The sequence below is a fragment of the Oncorhynchus tshawytscha genome, linkage group LG30 (genome assembly GCF_018296145.1).
Source record: "Oncorhynchus tshawytscha isolate Ot180627B linkage group LG30, Otsh_v2.0, whole genome shotgun sequence".
Taxonomy (NCBI): Eukaryota; Metazoa; Chordata; class Actinopteri; order Salmoniformes; family Salmonidae; genus Oncorhynchus; species Oncorhynchus tshawytscha.
In genome coordinates, this window is record NC_056458.1 from 35,993,686 (window position 1) to 36,019,461 (window position 25,776).

The 25,776-nt window shown below is 40.4% G+C and overlaps 1 protein-coding gene across 2 annotated transcripts in view; it reads left to right on the forward strand.

Annotated features, from left to right (window-relative positions):
* kirrel3a (kirre like nephrin family adhesion molecule 3a) overlaps positions 1 to 20,650 on the forward strand; it is a 279,028-nt gene extending 258,378 nt beyond the window's left edge. For both annotated transcript variants that reach the window (XM_024393565.2, XM_024393566.2), the window contains exons 11-16: positions 2,430 to 2,628; positions 7,042 to 7,149; positions 9,890 to 9,973; positions 10,819 to 10,928; positions 11,318 to 11,407; positions 18,990 to 20,650. In XM_024393565.2, coding sequence (XP_024249333.1) covers positions 2,430 to 2,628; positions 7,042 to 7,149; positions 9,890 to 9,973; positions 10,819 to 10,928; positions 11,318 to 11,407; positions 18,990 to 19,475 — 1,077 coding nt within the window. In that variant the 3' untranslated portion in view covers positions 19,476 to 20,650. The remainder of the gene's footprint in view (positions 1 to 2,429; positions 2,629 to 7,041; positions 7,150 to 9,889; positions 9,974 to 10,818; positions 10,929 to 11,317; positions 11,408 to 18,989) is intronic.
* The last annotated feature ends 5,126 nt before the right edge of the window (positions 20,651 to 25,776 follow it).

Sequence of the window (25,776 nt, forward strand, 5' to 3'; positions counted from 1 at the left end):
AGTTGAATCAGCAATACAAAATTGGGTTTAATTATTTAATTACTAAATACCTAACTAATCACACAGAATTACACATACACACAATTAATCATAAATTGATTACAAATTACGTCGTAAAGGAAAACGTCCCTTGCGGGCGGAACAGATATGACTGCCTTTTACCCAAACAAAAATGGGCTGGGTTTAGTGAAGGAGCGGGAAGACTGAGGAACAAAGGGAAGAAGCTGGGCTATCGTAAATACAGTATCTTATGCATTCTAAATTACCACCCATTTGGAAAAGGAAAATGCAATAAATATTTACTCTGAGCTGCGCTTCAGTAGGTTGGTGGTAGATGGAAGGCCGTGTTGCCAAACCGAGTCCTTTGAAGAATGTCTCTGGTGGTCAATTGGATACGTTGTAGTAACGTCGTTGTGTGGTAGATGGGATACTCTGTCTGTTCCTTCCTAACCTGCGTTTGCAGCTGCAGTTGCTAACTCAACGGCTAGGAGGTATCACTTCTGCAGTGAATAAGAGTTAAAAGTTCATACCATTTGCAACCAAAGCTCACACTGATGTTGGCTTCGTTCTGTAGTTATTATCTGAACCATTCTGGCATAGGACCGTCGTCCTACATCCCCGGAACAGGAAGTTATGTTGTTGTCAAGGCTTTATATAAGAAGGGAGAGGAGGGCGTGTTTGAAAAGTTTTATAGCCTATGTTCCTTCACAGGGCGGGACACTTATTGAGCAGCCCTATCTTATGAAAACCCACATCTCACATTTTAGAAGCTAATATCACATTTCATCCCATCACAAATAATTTCATATTCAAACAGTTAAATTGAACAACAATTCCATACGAATCCGATAGAGTTTATGTCATCTTATCATTGATGAGAATATCTCAGATGACAACCGAACTGACATTATATTCATTAAGTACCACCGCATAAGTTAAATTGTTCAGGTTACCACAATATAGTTCATTTCCCCCCACTTACTGATGTTCCCAGAATCTCTATGTTAACCAAGGGTTTTGCAAATGTAACCTCTTTAGGGTAGAGAGAGGAAAAAGGGGGGAAGAGGTATTTATGACTGTCATAAACCTAACCCCAGGCCAACGTCATGACAATTGTCACAGCTGTGACTCTGATTAAGTCGAACATTCACACACAGAGACACACACAGACATGCACGCACACACACACACACACCACAAACGTTCAGGTGTTTAGTTTAGCCTAGTTGTTGAGAGACCATTTAGTGAAGTGTAAAATAACAAACATTTTATTATTTATATTGATTATTATTTCTGTATATTGATGATTATTTTTGCCAAACAAAATGTTAAACATGGCAATGTTTCTCTCATGGTCTCAATAAAGGAGTTCAGTAATTAGTTGCATGTCATGATTTATGTACTTTTTCATTCTGTTACAATTCACCCCAAGCACTGTTACAACTAACCCAGACCATGGGGTAAATTGTAACACTTTACTACTTGTATTTAAGACAACACCATGCATTTGCAGTTTTATTTACATATATAATAACCACACCAATTTGTAAAGGACAGATATAGGTTTTTGTATCAAGTTTTGAATATACTACCATAAACGATCTCTGAGAAACTGAGGAAAAGGTTAAAAGTGCTACACCCATCCCTGGTCTCTCCTAGCTGTACAGCAAATCAGAAATATGTTCGGTAGCTCACACGACCTGTGTTGATTGACAGTTTGGTGGTCCAATCAGAGAGCCGAGTGTGCATTTCACGAGACAATCTGTTGCAGGGCGTTGCTGCGGATACTGTCTCTGGCTGCATGGAGAGTAGGCTAATCCGCGGAGTGACAACATTACAAAACCTGGCCAGATTATTTCAAGTCATCAGTCTCAAGTTAATGTTGAGTCCCGAGTCTTGAGGCTCCAAGTCGAATTCAAGTCTCTATGTGGCTCTCTCGAGGACACGGAGGGCTGCCGCCCTCTATGTGGCTCTCTATGTGGCTCTCTCCAGGACACAGAGGGCTTACAGATGTCACCCTGTCAAACTAGCAGAGGCTTAGTGGCCCAAATTGAAGCAATCAGATGAGTCATTGGTGTGATCCCTGTGTTCCTAATGGCACCCTATTCACTATGCAGTATACTACTTTAGACCAATACCTATGGTCAAAATTAGAGCACTATATAGGAAATAGGGTCCCAATTAGGACGCAACACCTGACTTTGTATGCAGATAGTACATTGACAGGCATTTAACCAACCCAAAGGAGGATTATGCCCTTTATGTGTGTGTGTGTGTGTGTGTGTGTGTGTGTGTGTGTGTGTGTGTGTGTGTGTGTGTGTGTGTGTGTGTGCATGCGTGCGTGCGTCGAGCATATGTGCTTGTGTTAATGTGTGGTTGTGTACTGTCTATACTGTAACGTATAATTGTCATTGCATTGTCTGCCACAGGCCTGGTCGTGGAAAGAGACAGTCTTGGAGTCGGGGACGTCTGGCCGATACACGGTGGAGACAGTGAGCACTGAGGAGGGGGTCATCTCCACCCTCACCATGAGTAACATTGTCCCTGCTGACTTCCAGACAATCTATAACTGCACAGCCTGGAACAGCTTTGGGTCTGACACAGAGATAATTCGACTGAAGGAACAAGGTACATCAACTCCCTTTGTACCTCTAGTGGTCTCTTGTGTGGAATTTTATAAATTTTTTTCAGAATTTCATAGTTAAAGTATTTTTTTGTTTTTGAACCCATTACAGTTTAAGCCCTGTCTAAGTTGGGGCTCTGGTACCGGGGACCTGCAGAAAAGTATTGTGAGGCCTGTGGGTCTCCTAAAGCAAAACAACTACAATGTACGTATTTGTGAGAGTCCACCTTTCCACAGAGGGGTCATATTAGTGTGTAGCCCAAACTGTTCGGATGCTACAGACAGAAGATGGCAGATTGGCTGTATCAACTTCAGAAGAGTCCCAAGATGCTTGTGGGGGTCATAGAACAAAACGGAGAACAGTTCGTGAGAGTCTCATCTTGCTATAATAGTTTGCAGGCCAAATCATTCGGACGCTACAGATCATTTTCTGAGAATACAGATTTTTGGGATGTCTCATGGTCTGACAAATAACACTCTAGCTCTGTCACCCTTCACCGCAGATGTGAATGTGCGAGATCGGCAGATGCTGTGGATTGAGACTCATCCAATGCAAAAGAGATATCTCTACATTAAACTGACAGAATTTTGGGGGGATTTTATTTGAATGATAATACAATCTAGCACACAGCCATGCAATTTCCATATGCAAAAATTGGCAGTAGATTGGCCCGTATTGAAGAGCTCAGTGACTTTCAACATGGCACCATCATAGGATGTCACCTTTCCAACAAGTCAGTTAATCAAATTTCTGCCCTGCTCTAGCTGCCCCGATCAACTGTAAGTGCTGTTATTGTGAAGTGGAAACGTCTAGGAGCAGCAATGGCTCAACCGCGAAGTGGTAGGCCACACAAGATCTCAGAATGTGACCACCGAGTGCTGAAAAGCACAAAAAGTAAAATTGTCTGTCCTCTGTTGCAATATTCACTACCAAGAACTGTTCGTCAGGACCTTCATGAAATGGGTTTTCGTGGCAGAGCAGCCGCATACAAGCCTATGTGCTATTTATTTATTTTATTTTATTTAACCTTTATTTAACCAGGAAGGGCTCATTGAGATTAAAATATATTTTTCAAGAGCGCCCTGAACAAGATAGGCAGCACCAAGTCATTACAAAACAATTACAGACAGACAACATGAAAAACTACAAGTAATCTAGTAAAAACCATTCAATTCACAAGAGTATAAAACAGCAAATTAAAAACATTGACAGGTCAATCAGCCTCAAAATCCTTCATCAGTGATTTAAAAACACCAATCGGGACAAGTTCTTCCAGTTTAAAAGTATTTTGTAAGGTGTTCCAAGACGATGGCGCAGAGTACATAAAAGCCCTTTTACCAAATTCAGTTCGGACATTTGGAACAGTTAGTAGGATAAAGTCCAGTGAACGAAGAGAGTACCCACCACATTTCTGAACAATAAAAATGCACAAATAAAAGGTAGTAAACCCAAAATGGCTTTGTAAATAAAAGTATACCAGTGACTGAGCCTACGAGTGACTAGAGAAGGCCAGCCAACCCTGGTATACAAAGTGCAGTGGTGCGTAAGGGTTTTGCAGTTTAAAATAAATCTCGAAGTGCCATGGTAAAGAGTGTCAATTGATCTCAAACACTGAGCGGAAGCATTCATATATAAAATATCCCCATAGTCTAGTAAAGGCATAAATGTAGCTGATACTAGCCTCCTTCTGGCTTCAAAAGAAAAACAGGCCTTTTTCCTAAAATAAAATCCAAATTTCAGCTTCAATTGTTTTGTAAGTTGTTGTAACGGGTTTCTTCATCCTCCTCCTCTGAGGAGTAGTAGGAAGGATCGGAGGACCAAAATGCAGCGTGGTATGTATCCATGATGTAATTTAATGGAAAAATGAATACAAAATACAAAAGAATAAGAGAATCAAAATGAAAACCGAAACAGTCACAAATGGTGCAAACACTGAAACGGAAAAATAATCACCCACAACTCAAGGGTGAAAACAGGCTACCTAAGTATGGTTCTCAATCAGGGACTACGATTGACGGCTGCCTCTGATTGAGAACCATACCAGGCCAAACACAGAAATACCAAATAGTAGAAAAAAGAACATAGACTGCCCACCCAACTCACGCCCTGACCAACTAAAACAAAGATATCACAAAGGAACTAAGGTCAGAACGTGACTGTTGTTGAATATGCAATTTAAAAGAGAGTCCGTCATCAATTAAAATTCCAAGATATTTATATGAGGTTACAACCTCAATCTTCTTGCCCTGACAGGTGAAAGGTTCAAAGGTCTATTTCTTGCAATAGAAAACACCATTAGTTTAGTTTTGTCAGTATTGAGGATAAGCTTCAATTGACACAAGGTATGTTGAACAGTATAAAAAGCAGTTTGCATGTTCTGGAAAGCTTTTGTAAGAGACGAGGCACAACAGTAAATAACAGTATCATCAGCATGAAAATTAAGTTGTGCATTTTGGACATTTTTGTCTAAATCATTTATATAAATAGTGAATAAGAGAGAACCAAGTACAGAGCCTTGGGGCACACCATTCAAGACAGACAATTTAACAGACCCAATTGAGATCCAATTGAGTGCACTGAGTTCTATCAGACAGATAGTTAGCAAACCATGCAACTGCATGCTCCGAAAGACCTGCAATGCCAATCGTCGGGTGGAGTGGTGTAAAGCTCGCTGCCATTGAACTCTGGAGCAGTGGAAACAAGTTTTCTGGCTTCACTATCTGGCAGTCCGACAGACGAATCTGGGTTTGGCGGATGCCAGGAGAACGCTACCTGCCCCAATGCATAGTGTACCTGCCCCAATGTAAGGTTTGGTGGAGGAGGAATAATGATCTGTTTTTTTTTCATGGTTCGTGCTAGGCCACTTAGTTCCAGTGAAGAGAAATCTTAACGCTACGGCATACAGTAACATCCTAGACAAATTTTTTATTTCCAACTTTGTGGCAACAGTTTGGAGTTGGCCCTTTCCTGTTTCAGCATGACAATGCCCCTGTGCTCAAAGCGAGGTCCATACAGAAATGGGTTTTTTTGCATGTGGAAAAAATTGACTGGCCTACACAGAGTCCTGACCTCAACCCCATCGAACACTTTTGGGATGAATTGGAAAGGCGACTGTGAGCCAGGCCTAATTCCCCAATATCAGTGCCCAACCTCGCTAATGCTCTTGTGGCTGATTGGAAGCAAGTCTCTGCAGCAATGTTCCAACATCTAATGGAAAGCCTTCCCAGAAAAGTAGAGGCTGTTATAGCAGCAACGGGGGTGCTAAATCCATATTAACACTCATGAATTTGGAATGTGATGTTCGACAACCACATACTTTTGGCCATGTAGTGTACATGATCCCAGACACTGGACATTTTTTTTACTGAAAAACTGTGGGCATATTGTACCATGTGGTACATTTTTTTAAACAACTGTTGTGGTAGTGTTAAAGATGTTTTATGTCATAACTTTTTTATGTTCTCAGAATGTTTATGCAGTGAACAGCTGTGTTTGTTATACCACCAGTGTGGTCTGTGTGTGTACATGTAGGTGGGTAGGTGTGAGAGAGTACGTGTATGAGACAGAGAATTGGGGTCTGAGAGAAAGTGGGCAAATTAAAGTAATAGAAAAAGAGTTGTAAGAGCCTGGGAGAGATTAAGGATATTGCCATGATTACTTCATGCATGAGGGCAATGGCTCCATGATAAGCCTTTTACTTGGGTAAATGTCAACAATTTCAATCTGTGAAATCCTGTAATGGCATTTAGACGTATTCAGAACTCCAATTTGTAATCTAATTTACAACGTCTCAATTGGTTACAGCTTAACATATGATGTCTTTGAAATATTTATTTGACCTGAGATGATTTTTTTCATTAATTTCCTCCTTTTATCTATTAGGTTTCTCCCTTACAAAGCTCCAAACTATCTGTTTTCAAAGGGATCGTCGAAATGCCAATTCTGTAATTCTGAAGATCTTACTAAAGTCAACTATGCTCTTGAATTAATGAACTAGACATTGACTAGCCACAGGGTTATACACTCATCTTTGAGACAGCTCAGTTTAAAAAATCAACCCCTACAGCCTATGAACCTATTCACAACATTTAGGACACCATTTGTTACAAAGCTGTAAACCTCTCAGCCATTTGAAGTAAATGTAAATAATGGGTGTCAAGATTGTCCGTGCTGTAAATGGTACTGTAAAAGGTTTTCACTATTTACCATTCACCAGTTGTGTTCACCTTTGCATTAGCAAGGACACAGTTCAACATACAGTAAGTGTTAGCCTTGGTGTATATCACATGATGTAGGCCTACCCGAGTTCAACTGCATGACGAAACCACCTCTGTACGATGCCTATATCCGGACAGCCTCAGTCTCATCAGGACTCCTAATATGGCCACCGTATTGTCTTTTATCCATGTCTTCTCAGAGTCCCTCCGATTGGCTGTCATCATAGGAGTGGCTGTGGGGGCATTCCTCGCCCTCATTGTCCTCATGGGCACATTGGCTGCCTTCTGCTGTGCCCGCTTCCAGAGGAGTAAGTGCATTTTAAAACGTATCCTTTCTGGGACAGCCAAAGTGTTCAATAGACACCCTTGGTTTCACAATCAAATGGTGTTGTTTTTTCATGTACAATCTGTGCAGATCAAAATGCTCTGTAGTGCTTAGAATGATTTGCATTGGGATGCTAAGCTTAATGGTTTTAGGATATCAACTCATCACTGTAAGAACATATGTCAAATCCTTTGAGAGGACACATTTTATGGGACAAAAATCTAAACCTGAAACTATGGTACTGGTATATTCATTACTCTCTTTAAATCATATATACTATATATTGCCCAACATGCCCATTTTAGGACCGAGAAAGCTCAGAGTTATCTGCAGCTAGATTCTAACATAATATTTCTTGCTTGACACTGTCTGTCACCCAATTGTATAAATGTCCCATTAGATGGGAGCTAGTGCCTTAAAGGAGAATTAGATTTTTTTTACAACCACATTTTTTTGTGTCAATGGCATGTTATAGAAGGATCCAGTCACCATTTTGTGATTTCACGTTTTTGAGAAACTTACCCCAAACAGCAAATCACTTCCTCATCCACATTGTGTAGTATTGTGGCCCGAAAAAGCATGGCTCCTAAAACACCCAAATACATAATTTAAGAAAGCTCTCATTATAGTGATGCAGGTCTTTAGATGTTGTACACATGCAATTGTGTAGCGGCTCGGGCTATACCTCTCTGCCCAATCTATAAAGAACTGCTAAAATAAAGGAAACACTTGAGTACATAAAGGATATAAAGTATAAAGCATGCGGTTCTTCCACACATGAAGTTCCAGACACTATGCCAAAGATGCATTTGTGGTGGCACAACGCCCTATTTTCTTTATTTTGGCACTTGCATGTAGCAGCAGGCTACACAGAGAATGGAACAGCTGGATAGGGGAAACGTCTCGAGTCGTGCAAAAGGGAATATAACATTGCGGATAAAGTTTGTAATGACACAATTTCATGTGTAGAACATCGGAAGACCTGCCTCACTATACTGAGAGCTTTGCCATTTCTAAAATAATGTATTTGGGTGTTTTTGGAGCATTTGTTCGTGTTCTTTCAGGACCCCATACTACACAACAAGGATGAGAAGGTGATTTGCTGTTTGGGGTACAGTACTGTAAAACAAAAAAAGTGAAATCACAAAAAAGGTGTGTGTACCCTTCTATAACATGCCATTTACATTACAAATAGAGATGTGGTTGTAAAAAGGCAAACTTCTCCTTTAAAGCAATATCCTTATCTGATATAAAACACAGCCTACACAGTGGAGTGCCGTGAAGGCTCCTCAGAGGAGGAAGGGGAGGACCATACTCCTCGTGATTTTCAGAAAAATAAAAGTTGTAAAAGTGCCCTAGATACAACTATACTAAATATAATCACTTCACCAAATATTTGATTGAAGAATTCTACTTTGCAATAAAGGTCTACAGTAGCCTCAGCATCACTGTGTAGGGTAGCACCATGGTGTAGCCGGAGGACAGCTAGCTTCCATCAAAGGATCGGAGAATGACTCTAGTACTGAAATAATAAAATACAGCTAACTAGCACTGCAGTGCAAAAATTGTTGTGAGTAGTTGACTCAAAGAGCGAGAGAGAGACAATAGGTGAACAGTTTTGAACAAATTAATTTCTTCCAAAATGAAGGAGAACCAAGAGAGAGAGCGAGAGACAGAGAGAGATTTCTTTATTTTTGTTTTTACTTTCTGTTGCCCTTACTTAACTAGTAAATGCAGCTAGCTAGTTTAGCCTACTCAAACACCCTGCTAAAACAGAGGGATGCTATGTTGGCAAGCTGGCTATGACTATCCAACACAAAACTGGAACTCTTCCAAGTTAGGGTAAGCTTTTGGTTTTACTAATTTATGTCCACCGGGGCCCGCCAGTGTAAGTGCAAAACTGCTTACTGACTGTACACTGTAATGTCACTGCATGATTGTAGCAGCTTTACTAACGTGTTAGTTATATTAGCTATGTTGACTACGACGTTACTTTACCTAATATGGTGACAACAATGTAGGCTGTGTGTGGCAGTTATGATATTGTTTGGCTTGGAAAGGTTTTTTCTCTTGGTCACATGCAGTGCATTGAAATCCACAAGCGACAAGGGGCAAAGGTGAGAGGAGGAGAGTGCATAGATGTGAGAAGGAGTACAACGTGCCTGTTATGAAAGCGAACTGTATTTACAGGGGATATATTCATTCCACCAATTATTTTCAAAAATGTTTCTTAAACAGAACAAAACGGGGATAAACACACCTGAATTTGTTTCTACAATAGAAACTCTCGTTTGCAACTGTTGGACTAATGATTAAACCCTATATTAGCTAGATAAAGGCAATAATAATATAATGTCCATGTCACCTCAAATGTTTCTCTCGACCTGTATGCACCTACGTTGTAAACTTTAATTCATAGGCTAGGTTGTAGCAACCTTATGATGAGTATAGGGAACAGTTGAGGATCATGTAGTAGCCTAAACCTATCCATGTTACATTGAGCTGGTTGAATGGAATAGGAATGACAGTCATCCAATATGCTGTAATAGAAATAAGGCCATGTTCATTAAAACCAAAAAATTGTCCTCCCCCATCTTAAACGGCACTGACCGCCACTGTTGGAGTGTAGTGATACAGCGCTCATATATGTATATATATATACGGTCAATGTAGACTGCTGTTAACCATGTTGTTGTTGTTGTTGCTGTTGTTGTTTACCACAGAAGACGTTCACCTCGTCATGTCCTCCTTACCCGTATCCATCTCCTCTCGCCAGAGAGACCTGGCAAGCAAAATTAAAACAGAGAGTAAGTAACCCATGTATATGATCTTACCATATCATAGGCTGTCGATAAAGTGTATTTCACTAGTGCCATGCATAAGTGCTACAGAAATATTAATGTGTATAATGTCCATGAATGACAGCAGTCACTGCTGTCTGTTTAAGGAATACGGATCCTGCCAACATAAGGATAAGATTGTATATGAAAGTTATCATCAATTTCAGTGACACTCAGGTATACAGTGCCCTATATAATGTCCATAACACATAAATAAGCAGCACATGACACCTTATAATCGAATCATTCATAAATGCCTCTGGCATACCCTGTGTCAACTGTCGGTGGTTAATATTTACACACATGAGTATTTATGGTTAGGAGTTAAGCATTATGCATGTATTCAATGTATTCTTTGGCACACATAGCCCTAGCACTGAAGGGTTGCTCATTTTTAAGCCTATATCATGTTCTATAAAGATTCATAATGTGGCTTAACTGGGTGACATACCCACCAATGTATTTGTTCATATTTATTAATATTTTATAGAGCATGGAATATGGTTATAGATGATTTGTGACCCATTTATGCAGTGCTTATGAAGCCTACATAAGATGCACTTCAAATAAAGCAGAACCCAGTTTTGTAATGAGCTGTGACTTCTGTGGGAGTGTAGAATAGTTCCAGTCCACCAAAGAACATGTTATGATGCTGATGCTGTCTGTGGTCTGTCTGTGGAGCTAAGGGACTCTCCAAGCTCCCATCAAGAGATCTAAGGGGCCACAGCTTTTAAAGCCGCTCGGATGTGGTATGATGCGGTGCCAGAGGACTTCTGTCAGTGGTGCCAATCAGTTTCCCTGTCTCTCTACAGACCTCAAAGGAGTGGGTTTGGCAAAAAACGACATCCGGGTGGAGATTGTTCACAAGGATCACAACTCAGCGCGGGAAACAGAGGAGCACACAGCAATCAAGCAGATGATGGTGAGTTGAACGCTACTCTTCTCTCCTCTCCACATGTAATTTACGAGTCCATCGATAATACATCTGAATTGATTGAAAATGTTCTAATCAACAGTTCATTAAAGAAAATTTTTCATTCTACAGTACATCTATCTACAGACTTACTGCAAACACAGTAACCCAAAGCTCTAATTTAGACATGGCATTTTACTCAGGGATGTAGCATTAAAAAATAAAAGTGGGTTAACCCTGAAAACAGACAACCATGCTTATTTAACGTAAATATGCATGTAAATGCTATTAACCAAATAAAAGCAGTGTTTGCATGCGTTTACCCTCCACTACACCGCTGATAGTACAATAATATCAAACAGCCATTCAGTGACATGTCTGCCCCCTTGGTGTCTCAGATTGAGCGTGGGGACTTCCAGGCACAGGAGTCTGTGCTGAAGCAGCTGGAAGTCCTACAAGAGGAAGAGAAGGAGTTCCAGCACATTAAGGTGGGCATAGAGCCAGGCATACACAAGGCAGTGATACAGCATTAGTAGGGATGTCCTAAAATGTGCACTGTCCACTGCACTACAGTTAAAGGAAAAACATATATTATATTCAGTTAGTACTCCTATTCTGTTTCTTCTCTAGCACATTAAAGGGGGCACAGAGCCAGGCATACATTGGGCAGTGATACAGCATCAGGAATGTCTTAAAATGTACACCGTATTCTAGTTCTAGGAGGAACATGTATTCTATTCAGTTAGTACTCCTATTCTGTTTCTTCTTCTTTTTCCACACAGAATGGCTTATTGATGTTCTGCTCATATGTAAGGAATCTTATTTCAGTCACAATCCACATCTTTTCTAAGGAGAATCTCTCTAGATCTACAGTACTGGAGTGTTCTGAAAATAACCAGTAGGAGTTTTGCATGAAACAAGGCTGCCTATTAAGATACCCATGAGCAAGTCAAGGTAGAGTAGAAGGGAGTACCTGCAAATCCTTCGTCGTGTATATTTTGTTTTCCCTATTATAGATAGACCACTCTCCCGCTTATAACACTTAATTTTCATTATATATAACTGAAAGTAGAAATATGCAGATTAAAGAATGGACGAGAGATTGAATTTCAAAGGGATTGAGGAGAAACGTCAAAAGCAGGTAGAGTGGTTCTTAATTCATTCTAAATTCCATTAGGCATCCGCAACCACGTTAGAGTTTCTGAATTGATGGAAAAGTTCATGTCTAAATTGGAGGCAATCTCTTCAATTCAAACATGAGAAATTATTGGCTACGTCCCCCAATTATCTCTCCTTCCTCCCAAAGTGTGCACTTGTTCACTTCCCTTCACTGATTTGAAAAAAAATATGGTGTAAACTTTCACTGGCCCATATCTCCAGCAATCCAATGCTTTCAGATTTGTGGGAAGTAGTGAACAAGTGTACACTTCAGGATAAATTATATATTATTGGGATGCACCCATCTAATCTGATTGGCATGAACAAGTTCTGGAGGCACCTGGAGGTAAAATGAACATTATATATATATATATATATATATATATATATATATATATATATATAACACCCCTACCTTGTCACAACACAACTGATTGGCTCAAATGCATTAATTAAGAAGGAAAGAAATTCCAACAATTAACTTTCAACAAGGCACACATGTTAATTGAAATGCATTCCAGGAATCTGGTTGAGAGAATGCCAAGAGTTTGCAAAGCTGTCATCAAGGCAATGGTTGTCTACTTTGAAGAATCTCAACAACAAAAAACATTTTGATTTGTTTAACACTTTTTTGGTTACTACACGATTCATGTGTTATTTCACAGTTGTGATGTCTTCACTATTATTCTACAATGTGGGAAAAAAAATGTTAAGTAAGAAAAACCCTTGAATGAGTAGGGGTGTCCAAACTTTTGACAGGTGCTGTATATATGTGATGGGATGTGTAGACATTATGGGCAGCATGTGGATAGAGTATTTAGTAGAATTGAATACATAGGATAGAATAGTATATATACAGCAATAGTTGAATAGGATGGCATCGACTAGAATACAGTATATACATATGAAATGAGTAAAACAGTATGTCAACATTATTAAGGTGACCAGTGTTCCTTTATTTACTTGACCACTTATTCCATAGGGCAGCAGCCTCTTAGGTGCAGGTTTGAGTAACCGGGTGGTGTAGCCGGCTAGTGACAGGGACTATATTCAGTGACTATGTTCAGGGCAGGATACTGGGTGGAGGTCATCTAGTGATGGCTATTTAACAGTCTGATGGCCTTGAGATAGAAGCTGTGTTTCAGTCTCTCTGCCCCAGCTTTGATGTACCTGTAATGACCTCGCCTTCTGGTTGATAACTGGGTGAACAGGCGGTGCGCCAGGTGGTTGATGTCCTTGATGATCTTTTTGTCCTTCCTGTGACATTGGGTGCTTTAGGTGTTCTGGAGGGCAGGCAGTGTGTCCCCGGTGATTCGTTGGACAGACTTCACCACCTTTTGGAGACCCCTGCGGTTGTGGGTGGTGCAGTTTCCGTACCAGGCGGTGATACAACCCGACAGGATTCTCTCAATTGTGCACATGTAATAGCTTGTGAGGGTCTTAGGGGCCAAGCCAAATTTCTTCAGCCTCCTAAGGTTGAAGAGCTGCTGTTGCACCTTCTTCACCACACTGTCTGTGTGGGTGGGCCGTTTCAGATTTTCAGTGATATGTACGCCGAGGAACGTGAAGCTTTTCACCTGCTCCACTGCGGCCCCGTCGATGTGGATGTAAGTGTGCTACCTCTGCTGTCCACGATCAGTTCCTTCCTTATGTTGAAATTGAGGGAGAAGTTATTTTGCTCCTGCCTATAAGCTGTCTCATCATTGTTGGTAATCAGGCCTATTACTGCTGTGTTATCTGCAAACTTGATGATGAGTTGGAGGCATGTGTGGCCACACAGTGTCACGCCCTGACCATAGAGAGCTGTATATTATCTATGTTGGTTAGGTCGGGGTCTGGGTGGGTTATCTAGGGGAATTGTATATCTATGTTGGCCTGGTATGGTTCCCAATCAGAGGCAGCTGTGTATCGTTGTCTCTGATTGGGGATCATATTTAGGTAGCCATTTCCCCATTGTGCTTTTTGGGATCTTGTCTATGTATAGTTGCATGTGAGCATTATTATAGCTTCACGTTTAGTTTGTTCGCTTTGTTGTTTTGTTCTTTGAAGTTTTCTATTCCAAAATAAAGGATGGAAACATACCACGCTGCATCTTGGTCTACTCCTTATGATGAACGTGATACACAGTCATGGGTGAACAGGGACTACAGGAGGGGGTGGAGCACGCACCCTTGTGGGACCCTATGTTGAGTATCAGCATAGTGGAGGTGTTGTTTCCTACCTTCACCACCTGGGGGCAGCCCGTCAGATAGTCCCAGACACAGTTGCACAGGGCGGGGTTCATTCTTAGGGCCCCAAGCTTAATGATGAGCTTAGAGGATACTATGATGTTGAAGGCTGAGGTGTAGTCAATAAACAGCATTCTTACATAGGTATTCCTCCTTTCCAGATGGGATAGGGTAGTGTGCAGTGCGATGGCGATTGCATCGTTTGTGGATCTATTGGGGTGGTATGCAAATTTAAGTGGGTCTAGGGTGTCATTTAAGGTGGAGGGGATATGGTTCTTAACTAGCCTCTCAAAGCACTTCATGGTGAAAGAAGTTAGTGCTATCCGGTGAAGGTCATTTAGTTAGATTACGTTTGCTTTCTTGGGTACAGGAACAATGGTAGACATCTTGAAGCAAGTGAGGACAGCAGACTGGGATAGAGAGAGATTGAATATGTCCATAAACACTCCAGCCAGCTGGTCTGAGCATGCTCTGAGGACCCAGCTAGGGATGCCATCTGGGCCGGCAGCCTTGCGAGGGTTAACACGCTCAAATGTTTTACTCACGTTGGCCACGGAGAACGAGAGACCACAGTCCTTGGGAGCGGCTTGCATCAGTGACATTGTACTATCCCCAAAGTGGGCAAAGAAGGTGTTTAGCTCGTCCAGGGGCAAGACATCAGTGTCTGCAGCGTGGCTGGTTTTCCCTTTGTAATCTGTGATTGTCTGGAGTCCCTGCCACATTCGTCCCCTGTCTGTGCTGTTGAATTTCAACTCCACGTTGTCTCTGTACTGACATTTTGCCTGTTTGATTGCCTTATGGAGGGCATAACTGCACTATTTGTATTCAATCGTATTCCCAGTCACCTTGCTGTGGTTAAATGCAGTTTTTCTTGCTTTTAGTTTTGCGCGAACGTTGCCATCTATCCACAGTTTTTGATTTGGGTAAGTTTAAATAGTTACAGTGGGAACAACATCCCCTATACACTTCTTGATGAACTCAGTCACTGTGTCAGTGTATGCATCAATGTTATTCTCAGAGGCAACCCGGAACATATCCCAGTCCACGTGATCAAAACAATCTTGAAGCATGTATTCCAATTTATCAAACCAATGTTGAATAGACCTTAGCACGGATACTTCCTGTTTGAGTTTCTGCTTATAGGATGGGAGGAGCAGAATGGAGTCGTGATCTGATTTGCCGAAGGAGGAGGGCCTTTTAGCCATCCCGGAAGGGAGAGTAACAATGGTCGAGAGTTTTTGAAGTGCAACTACTACAAGCAATTTGTTGACAGAATTTCGGTAGCATTTTCCTCATATTTGCTTTGTTAAAATTGCCAAACAAATCCAGTTTGGGAAAGTCCTATTTCTGGTCAGAATGCTGGTGCGTTACCGTCGCTCTGATATCCAAAAGTTCACAAAAACCATTCTGGGCTAGTAATGTAAGAAATAACAATAATAATACTGCAAAGTCGCTTAGGAGCTAGAGGCAGAGCTTCCATGTCTGTCGGCGCCACACTCAATCCCTTATTTTAGATTAACTGTCCCTTAAAACACTGATATGCAAATATAATGTGGGATATTGGAACTTCTAGGAAGCCAGACTTACACTTTCACATTCAAAGGCTTAACTCTGACTCTTTGACTCTGACTCTTATCTGTGAGGCGACCCCTTCTCCATCTCTCAGGTCAGACGTGTTATCTTCTCCTTCTCTCGCGTCAGATGTGTTACCTTCTCCATCTATCCGGTCAGATGTGAACCACTAATATACAGTATATTCTCATAGAGCTTCCTCTTCCTGATGTCATCCTGCGAATTCAATTCCCACCCTTGAGATTCCGCCCCTTGAGGGACCTACCCTTTCTGTCTTGCCATCGCTAATAGAGTTCTTTGTAATAGCCTCCAGCCACAAGTACAGACAAAGATGTCTGCTTGCTCTGACAGCAAATGTTGTATTTTATCCATTTGAATGTTGGCAAGCAAAGTCATTCTCCCTCCTCCCGGAATCTAACAATCAGTTCATTTCAAGAAAGGAAATGGAGTAGCATAAAGAGAGAAGAAAACACTTTACACACATAGGTTGAGACTGAAAATGAACTGGCTTTGCAATTATTCAACATATGCTGCTCCCACATGTGGAATCATTAAGGCTATTTAATTAGCTGATAAGAGGATTTCTTCGTGTTAATGGGAGATGACTATTTCACACCCCGAAAGCATGTTCTCTATTTTTCACATGTCGCACACATCAGCCTGTTTCTTTGATGTCTCATCATTCTAATAATAGCTGTTGATATAGATATGAATTTGGTATTGGAATACATGAGATTATTGGAATACATGAGAAAACATAGGTGTTGCTTTGTCACAGCTTTAGACCACATAGAATTAGGGCATAAATACCTGTTGATTAAGCCTGGCAAAGTTTATACTCTGTTTATGCAGTTCGGGGTGATGTTTCCCCTAGGTACAGATCTAGGATCCATTTCCCCTCCCCCAATCTCAACCATAACCATTAGTTGGGAAATATAAATCTGACCCAAGATCGGTGTCTAAGGGCAACTTTACCCTACTCCCTTTTTATGCAACTTCTTCATTGAAGAAACAGTTACGGAAACATCCTCACACGGGGCACCAATAATGTCATTTTTGATTTATGAAAAATAAAACATATATATCTTGATGAGATAATTATTCAACCCCCTGAGTCAATACATGTTAGAATCCTCTTTGGCAGCGATTACAGCTGTGAATATTTTGGGGTAAGTCTCTAAGAGCTTTGCACACCTGGATTGTACAATATTTGCCCATTTATTATTTTTAAACTTTTCAAGCTCTGTCAAGTTGGTTGTTGATCTTTGCTAGACAGCCATTTTCAAGTCGTGCCATAGTTTTTCAAGCAGACTCAAGTCAAAACTGTAACTAGGACACTCAGGAACATTCAATGTCATCACGGTAAGCAACTTCAGTGTATATTTGGCCTTGGGTTTTAGGTTATTGTCCTGCTGAAATGTAAATTTGTCTACCGGTGTCTGCTGGAAAGCAGACTGAACCAGGTTTGCATTTAGGATTTTGCTTGTGCTTAGCTCTATTCCATTTCATTTTATTCAAAAATAAATTCTATAGTCTTTAACAATTACAAGCATATCTATGCATTGTCACTTTACCCTTACCTACATGTATAAATTACCTCCCCTAACCCGTACCCCCGCACATTGACTTGGTAACAGTACCCCCTGTATGTAGCCTCGTTATTGTTAAGTAATTTCATTGTGTTACTTTTAGATTTTTACTTTAGTTTATTTAGTAAATATTTTCTTAACTCTTTTTCTTGAATTTCATTGTTGGTTATTAAGGGCATCTAAGTAAGCATTTCACGGTAAGGTTTATACCTGTTGTATTTGGTGCATGTGACAAATAACATTTTATTTTATTTGATATGCATAACATGATGCAGCCACCACCATGCTTAAAAATATAAAGAGTGGTACTCAGTGATGTGTTGTGTTGGATTTGCCACAAGCAAATGTTTTGTATCAGGACAAAAAGTTAATTTCTTTACCACATTTTGTGCTGTATTACTTGTGCCTTATTGCAAACAGGATGAGTGTTTTGGAATATTTGTTTTATTCTGTATAGACTTCCTTCTTTTCACTCTGTCATTTAGGTTAGGATTGTAAAGTAACTACAACGTAATTGTCCCATCCTCAGTTTTCTCCTATCACAGCCATTAAAACTCTGCAACTGTTTCAAAATCACCATTGGCCTGGTGGTGAAATCCTTAAGCGGTTTTCTTCCTCTATGGCAACTGAGTTAGGAAGGATGCCTGTATTTTTGTATGGACTGGGTGTATTGATACACCATCCAAAGCATAATTAATAACTTCACTATGCTCAAAGGGGTGTTCAGTGTCTGTTTTAATTTTTACTCCTCTACTAATAGGTGCCCTTCTTTGTGAGGCATTTGAAAACCTCCCTGATCTATGTGGTTGAATCTGTGCATAAAATGCACTACTTAGTTTAGGGACCTTAAAATTAACTGTATGTGTGGGGTTACAGAGATGGGGTAATCATAAAAATGTTAACTACTATTAGTACACACAAAGTGAGGCCATGCAACTTTTAATGTGACATGTTAAGCAAATATTTACTCCTCAACATATTTAGACTTGCCATAACAAAGGGGTGGAATAATTGACTCAAGACATTTCAGCTTTAAATGTTTTATTAATTTGTAAAAAATAAATTATGTTGGGGGGTATTGTGTGTAGATCAGTGTCACAACATCTAAATTTAATCAATTTAACACAACAAAATGTGTAAAAATCCAAGGGGTGTGAATCTGAAGGCACTATAGATGGTGCCTCGGAGTATTTATATTTCAGCATTAAGTACATGTAGGCTATTTATAATAGAAACCTAACTCTCTCCTGTTCAAATGAGAGCAGATGTCTGGATCATGAAAAGAGAAAATGAAGAAATGGTGCTGTTTGACATTTCCCATGTTTGACTGATGATGACACAGATAAAGAAACAGATGTGCCTCTTTCAAACTGTAATCATTAATCTTTCAGTGAGTTATCGATTTGATCACAATAACAACTACCAAAATAGTAACTGCACTGCACTGACATGCCTTCCATTTTATGTCTCCTGTCCTAACATTAACACATCTGTTTATGTCTTTGCCCCGTCTCCTCCACAAGGATCCAACAAATGGCTACTACAGCGTCAATACCTTCAAGGAGCACCATGGCACCCCGACTATGTCAATGGCCCCCAGCCAGACCGGCGGCGCAGAAGTCCGGAACCCTTCGGCTTCCTCTTCAGCCACCATGGGCAAGCAACGTGTGCCCACAGGCATGTCCTTCACCAACATCTACAGCACGCTGGGTGCCGGGCCCAACCGCCTGTACGACTACAGCCAGCGTTTCGTGCTAGGCATGGGCAGTAGCTCCATCGAGCTGTGCGAGCGTGAGTTCCAGCGGGGCTCGCTCAGCGACTCCAGCTCCTTCATCGACACGCAGTGCGATAGCAGCGTGAGCAGCTACAGCAAACAGGATGGCTACGTGCAGTTTGACAAGGACAGCAAGGCCTCGGCCGCCTCCTCCTCCTCCCACTACTCGCAGTCGTCCTCGCAGAACTCAGACCTGACGCGGCCGCTGCAGAAACGCATGCAGACCCATGTGTAATGGCAGAAGGAGTTACAGTATGGATAGATCGGACAGGATGGGTCGAGGATAGCACCTTTGGACACTCTGAGGAACACTTCCTGACCGGTGTACAGTGCTATATTTTTGTTTGGTTTGTACTCTGGCCCTCTACTAATATGGACACTGTACGTACCATACTTTTTACATACACACAGTACATGTTCTTTTGATTACATGGGATAGACTGTATTCTCCTTGAAACAAGCTCATCAACAAAAAAAAACATCAAAAGAACATCATAACCTTGAGAGCCACAATTGGTTGAAAAAGATGCCAATCAATGTCCACTTTCTCAATGAACATTGCTCTGCTGTTGACCCCTATTCTGTTTCGACTAGTGGGCTTCCTCAAAACGTGCAGATGTAGGTATTATTCACACATCTGTGTGGAATAATTCCAGTATTGTAAAAAAGTTGCTGTTTATCATCTAAAAAGACAAACTGTTGGGACTATGTTCAGCTACCCAGTTGGGGTTTGAAGCACAAAGGGGTATTGTTAAAAACTGCCAGAGGCATTTCTTGTATCCGCAGGAGAAAAAAACCTTAGATGGATAATGAAACCTCTGAGGAAAGATGGAGGGAGCGGCAGGCTATGTAATGAAAAGGAACACCTTGCCAACTGACTGAAGGACTGACCTGCAGGTCTAATATCTCTACACCTGGACTACTTTAATACTCAGTGGATTATACATTTTGGTTATCTAAGTATATTCTATATTTTGCTCCTTTACTTTGGACTAACGGAGATGTTTTGCCTTTTTGATGTATGCCTTGTGAAAGTTCACTACTGAGTCACAGGTCACAGATAAATGCATGGAGAAGTGGATGTGTCATACTGTTGTACTACTTCACTTGAGCTAACGTATCAAATGCTTTGTTCACTCACAAACTGTTGGTTTCTTTCTTATGGTCAAGGACATCTGTACTTTCCCATTCAATGTGTGACACTTGCAGCTTGACGTGTGTGTGTGTGAGCAGATAGCTGTGGAGCCAAATACAGTGTTATTGCTGCCGGAGCTGTTCTCATTTTCGTGGCTTGCCATACTTAGCTGATATTGTGTTGTTTACACTGGAGCTCTGTAAATCCAGCATTTTTGTGTACTGTGATTTGACTACTGAATGACAGGGATAAAGATAAAGTTACTTTTTTCTGTCTGTCGCCTCTGTGGTTACAGTTACTCAGTGCCCACCGTTTTTAGTGAGACACATTGTTCTGTCTCAAATTGTACTATTTAGCTTGAAAAGAGATGATTAGGTGGTTCTGCTTAACTGGGGTGACAGGGTAGCCTAGTGGTTAGAGTGTTGGACTAATAACCGGAAGGTTGCAAGTTTAAATCCCTGAGCTGACAAGGTACAAATCTGTCATTTTGCTCCTGAACAGGCAGTTAACCCACAGTTCCTAGGCCGTCATTGAAAATAAGAATTTATTCTTAACTGACTTAACTTAACTGACTCAACCTTTAGAAAATATATATTTATTGCATATTTAGACGTGTTTTCTTTCCCAGTTTGATATTGCCAGTTCAGTTGAGTGATCAATCTGTAACATTAAGATTTGTGTCTATGAGGTCCTATTGTACTATGACTTCCTCAGATAATTACTATTGGTCAATACGATATGAACTAATCAGGGCCTGTATGTTTCAGTGCAAAATCAATATTACTTTTACTTAACTGGTCAAGTCAACTTATTATTTACAATGACATCATAGGAACAGTGGGTTAACTGCCTCGTTCAGGGGCAGAACAACAGATTTTTACCTTGTCAGCTGGGAGGGATTTGATCTAGCAACCTTCCAGTTATTAGTACAACGCTCTAACCACTAGGCTACCTGCAGCCCCAACATCCTCACAGTGAAGCATTAGCTCATACAACAAACAGTCAACCAGGGATCTTCATATCTCTCCCACCAGATGACTCAGTTGGGTAACACTTTCCAGTCATTAGTAAGGCATTTGCTGATGATCTAATTGAAAATCATGACCCCAATATAAACAAAGTATGTCATATATAAACCAAATGTCTTCCCAATGTATTTTAAGATTTTAATGCAGCCTCCATCCATACCCTGCCTGTTTGGTAATGACCAGCACCACCATTCATAATGACTGATTATAATTATAGTTATAATGACTGATGCTGTCCTAATATGGACAACCTATATTGGTATCATTTTAGAGTTCATTTAAATCCAGGAAAATAGGGTTGTTGGTCGGGGTGGATGGGTAGGCTTACAACATGAATGACTAGCAACCCAAGGGTTGCGTGTTTGAATCTCATCATTGTAAACTTTAAGATTTTAGCTGATTAGCAACTGCCCTTTGACTCACCCTTCTATCCTCCCCGTCTTTCCAACACTGTAGTAATATCTCTTCATAAGATACAAAAGGAGTGGGACTGCCCAACTCATAAAATAGTTTCAAATAAAGCTATGGTCAAACATAACGAGTACAACACACTTCGTTGTGGTACTGTCACGATCGTTGGAATGATGGCCGCACCAAGGCGCAGCGTATGTAGAGTTCCACATATTTATTAAAGAATAAAGTGAAACTTTAGCAAAGACAAAACAAATAAAGACTAAACAAAACTTGACTAACAATGCAGTGCTAACAGGCAACTAAACATAAACAATATCCCATAACCCACAGGTGGAAAAATGCAACTTAAGTATGATCCCCAATTAGAGACAACATTTACCAGCTGCCTCTAATTGGGAATCATACACAAACACCAACATAGAAAATTAAACCTAGAACACCACATAGAAATAATAAACTAGACTAAAACCCCTAGTCACGCCCTGACCTACAGGCTTTCTATGGTCAGGACGTGACAGGTACTGAAATGTGAAATCGTAAGGAATCCTCTCATGGATTCAGTCTTTTCCAAATGTGTGTTGGTTGGAGCTGTGTTTACGAGCCAACTCAACTCCCATCTTAAATCATCCTGTACCTCCTCCTACAGCTCCACTGTTTACCAGGGGTACCTTTTGAGCCTGCTAGGGGTATCATACTGGATGAACACATATTTGGAAATGCTCACTCGAGACTGCTTGCATTTGATTTGGAAAAAGCTACTCAAACAAATATATACAGTATCGTGTATGTATGTCGATGAGAGTCCAGCATACTTCCTGCATGCAGAAAAAAATGTATATTTGCATTCCATCCCCGGAGCCTGGCTGCAATTGTAGAACTGCAAAAGCAGTACAGTTGCTGTCTTGTGGTTTAGTTCTACATCAGTCCTGCTCATCTTTGTATCTTTCTTTTGGGATCCAGCAAAAACTGATGAATATCTCCAATCAAGGTGTCACTATAACCAAAATATCTTCAAGCAGATACATTTTCCATCGTTGAACTGTGTCTAAAGTAACTGTCCAGGGAAAATCTCACTTTTAAAAGTCCAAATTCTGTTATCGCATACCCAAATAATGTGTTGACTCATCCTGTACTCATTTGTGGCCAAAGCATAAATTGGAGAGAAAAAAACACCACCTCAAACTTGTCTCAAGTAGTCCATTAAAAAAATACTACTTCCTCATAGAGATTGATTGAGGAGGATGAGCCAGCCAATCAGCATTGAATATTTTTAATGACTGCTATATGCCCACACCATTGTCATTGGGGTACACCGACACCACTCCAACACAGAAAAGCTGCTTTTTAACATACCTCATTTTTAAAAAATTGTGAAGGAAAACTATTTAACCCAAATTGTAATTAATTATAGGTAATATTTCATAGAAATCTAAACACTGGACAGTTACTTTAAAGGGAAATAAATATTTTACAACTAAATAAATGTACATGGTTATTCACCCTGAAAGTAGTCTATGGGCCAGGAAAAACTGTAATCCATGGTTCAGTTTTCTTTAGACATCCACAACTAACTAATCAATGGGAGTGGAAAAGGGGCATGTGCGGCCTTTTAAAAAGAAATGTCCTAATCACCTTTAAGTAACGTCATACCAAATCATTTAATTTCTTCAAATTAATTTCACAATTATATTTTTAAACGGCACCTCATGCACTCCCATTGATTAACTTTGCTCTGGAAGAAATTAAACCCAGTAACAATTATTTTCCCATCTCTTCTATCTGCTGATGTTTCCAGAAGAAACCTTACACACTATGAGAGTGATTACAGTGTACTGTTGCTGTGAAGAGATGAGCTTGTGGCTAACTGATCCACAGCTTTAAGTCATGTATTAGGACTAGCTCAAAGTTGCATTTTTCTACATGGAACATCTCAACACGATTGTTTCAACAAAGAACTATTGAAGTTAATTGAGGTAGAATCCGTACTCATATGGAAAAGCTTACTTGAGATTGACTCAGGTTCCTTGCAAAGTCAGAAAAACAGATAAAGTCAGAGTATTGGAAGCAGTGGAAGATAAGAGTGAAAACTATGAAGGAACAAAAAACTGAAAAGAGTAACACGTGTTTGGGTCAAAACGTTCACTCCAGTCTAACTACGATTGAATAATGTAATTAAATTGATGTATAAATTCACACTATCAATCACTACTGTACTAACTACTACTAATGTTGGTAAATTATTAATTAGCCTCAGTCTCAGGCTGTCTGTTATGGACACTGTACTAAACAAGGTTATGGGACGTCGACATTAAGCAGTCAGACATCTGATATTGCACATGGCAATTAAAAAATATATATTTGCTTGTCTCCAGTGGGTCTTGTTTCTGTGTACAGTGCATTGAACATGAATGACACATCCCTGTCATTTCCTATACAACCTATGACAAATGCGGTACTAACAGGATCGAAATGACCAGGATCGAAATAACACAGAAGAACTCCAGAGGATTGCTCCTGCCCTCCCAAGAGGTCTCTGTGACCCTTCAAACTCTCTTAATACAAATTCCATAACCACTGATCGACAGATGAGACCTTTCACATAAGCGATTGTCAGACAGAATTGATTGGCCTATGTTATTTGCCACTTTTTTGTAATTAATAAAAGGCTGAGAGGAAGGCAGGCTTTTATCCATGGGAAATCAGCCAGTGACATTTTGTGACTCCAGTCTCCAGAGGACCAACCACAGGGCCAGACCACACCAGACCTTTGTTCTCCTCCCTTGCGTACGTACACAACTGCCACACACACCACAAACTCTGATTATTTCCTTCCAGTCACTGAATTATTATCCATCTTTTAAGTTTGATCTCGCGTTTCATAACATCGGTAATTGAGTCCTTAAACTACTTTTCTTTGCCATCCTCCTGGCTGATCATTATCTGCGGGTAATTATCTTAGCAATGCATAAACAGGTGTTTTTCTTCCCTCTTTTTTTATTGGCTTACTTAGCTAATGAGTGTCCGTGGCTCAGGAAGAGAAGATGTTGGTGGGGTGTGTTTGTAGGTTTGAACAGCAACTGCTGTTCAGCAACTGCCTTCCAGAGCCTCTCACTGATGAGTTATCAGTGTAATTATCAACAAAGTTCCTCCCTTGATATTATTTCTATAAAGACAGATGTTGAAGAAGAAAACATATGCATTTGGAAAACATGTCAGTAAATGAATAGTGAATATTCAATTAAGGGCCTTCCACGGCAAACTCCAAGGGAGGAAAACATCAAATACTTCCTTACGTATACAGTGTAGCTAGGTTGTGAGGGATGTGAAAATGTTTGACACTACTGGTATAAATTAGAATAAATCACAGCATTTTCAATGTAAGTTTTGCATAGGATATAGAGGAATGCTGCTGCTTCCCAAATGGGTTGCATTCTCAAATATTAGTCAAACATAACCTATTGATGAATAATGTTTGTGTAGGTTGACTTTTATTTATTGTTTCCTAATGTGCATATAGGTTTAAAGTTGGCCTGCGTGGTCCAGCCCTTCTGATTCACAAACTCTTCTACCTTTGCTGTCTCCTCTTCAATGTCCTATCAACAAAATAACAAAATAAAACCCACCAAAGATATTTAAAACAAATTAAAAGGTTTAAGCTACTTGACACCATCTTTTTTGGACCACTGACTACTTCCAAGAGCCTGTGCATCTTTTATAGCCGAAGTACCTTTTCTCTTTCAAGGGGTCTAGGTCCAATGCACCAGTTCCGCTCAAAAATCCAAAACGTTGATGTAGCCACATTTGATAGGTAGCCTTAGTAACCTTATGGCTGTCCTCAATTCAGTTACCACACATTTTGTATGAAGTATGCACTCAAAGTGGACAATGGACTTGTTTTGACAGCTCCATTGAGTAATGTGGAACATAGTGAAGTTGCCCCTAGATGCTGATCTTGGGTC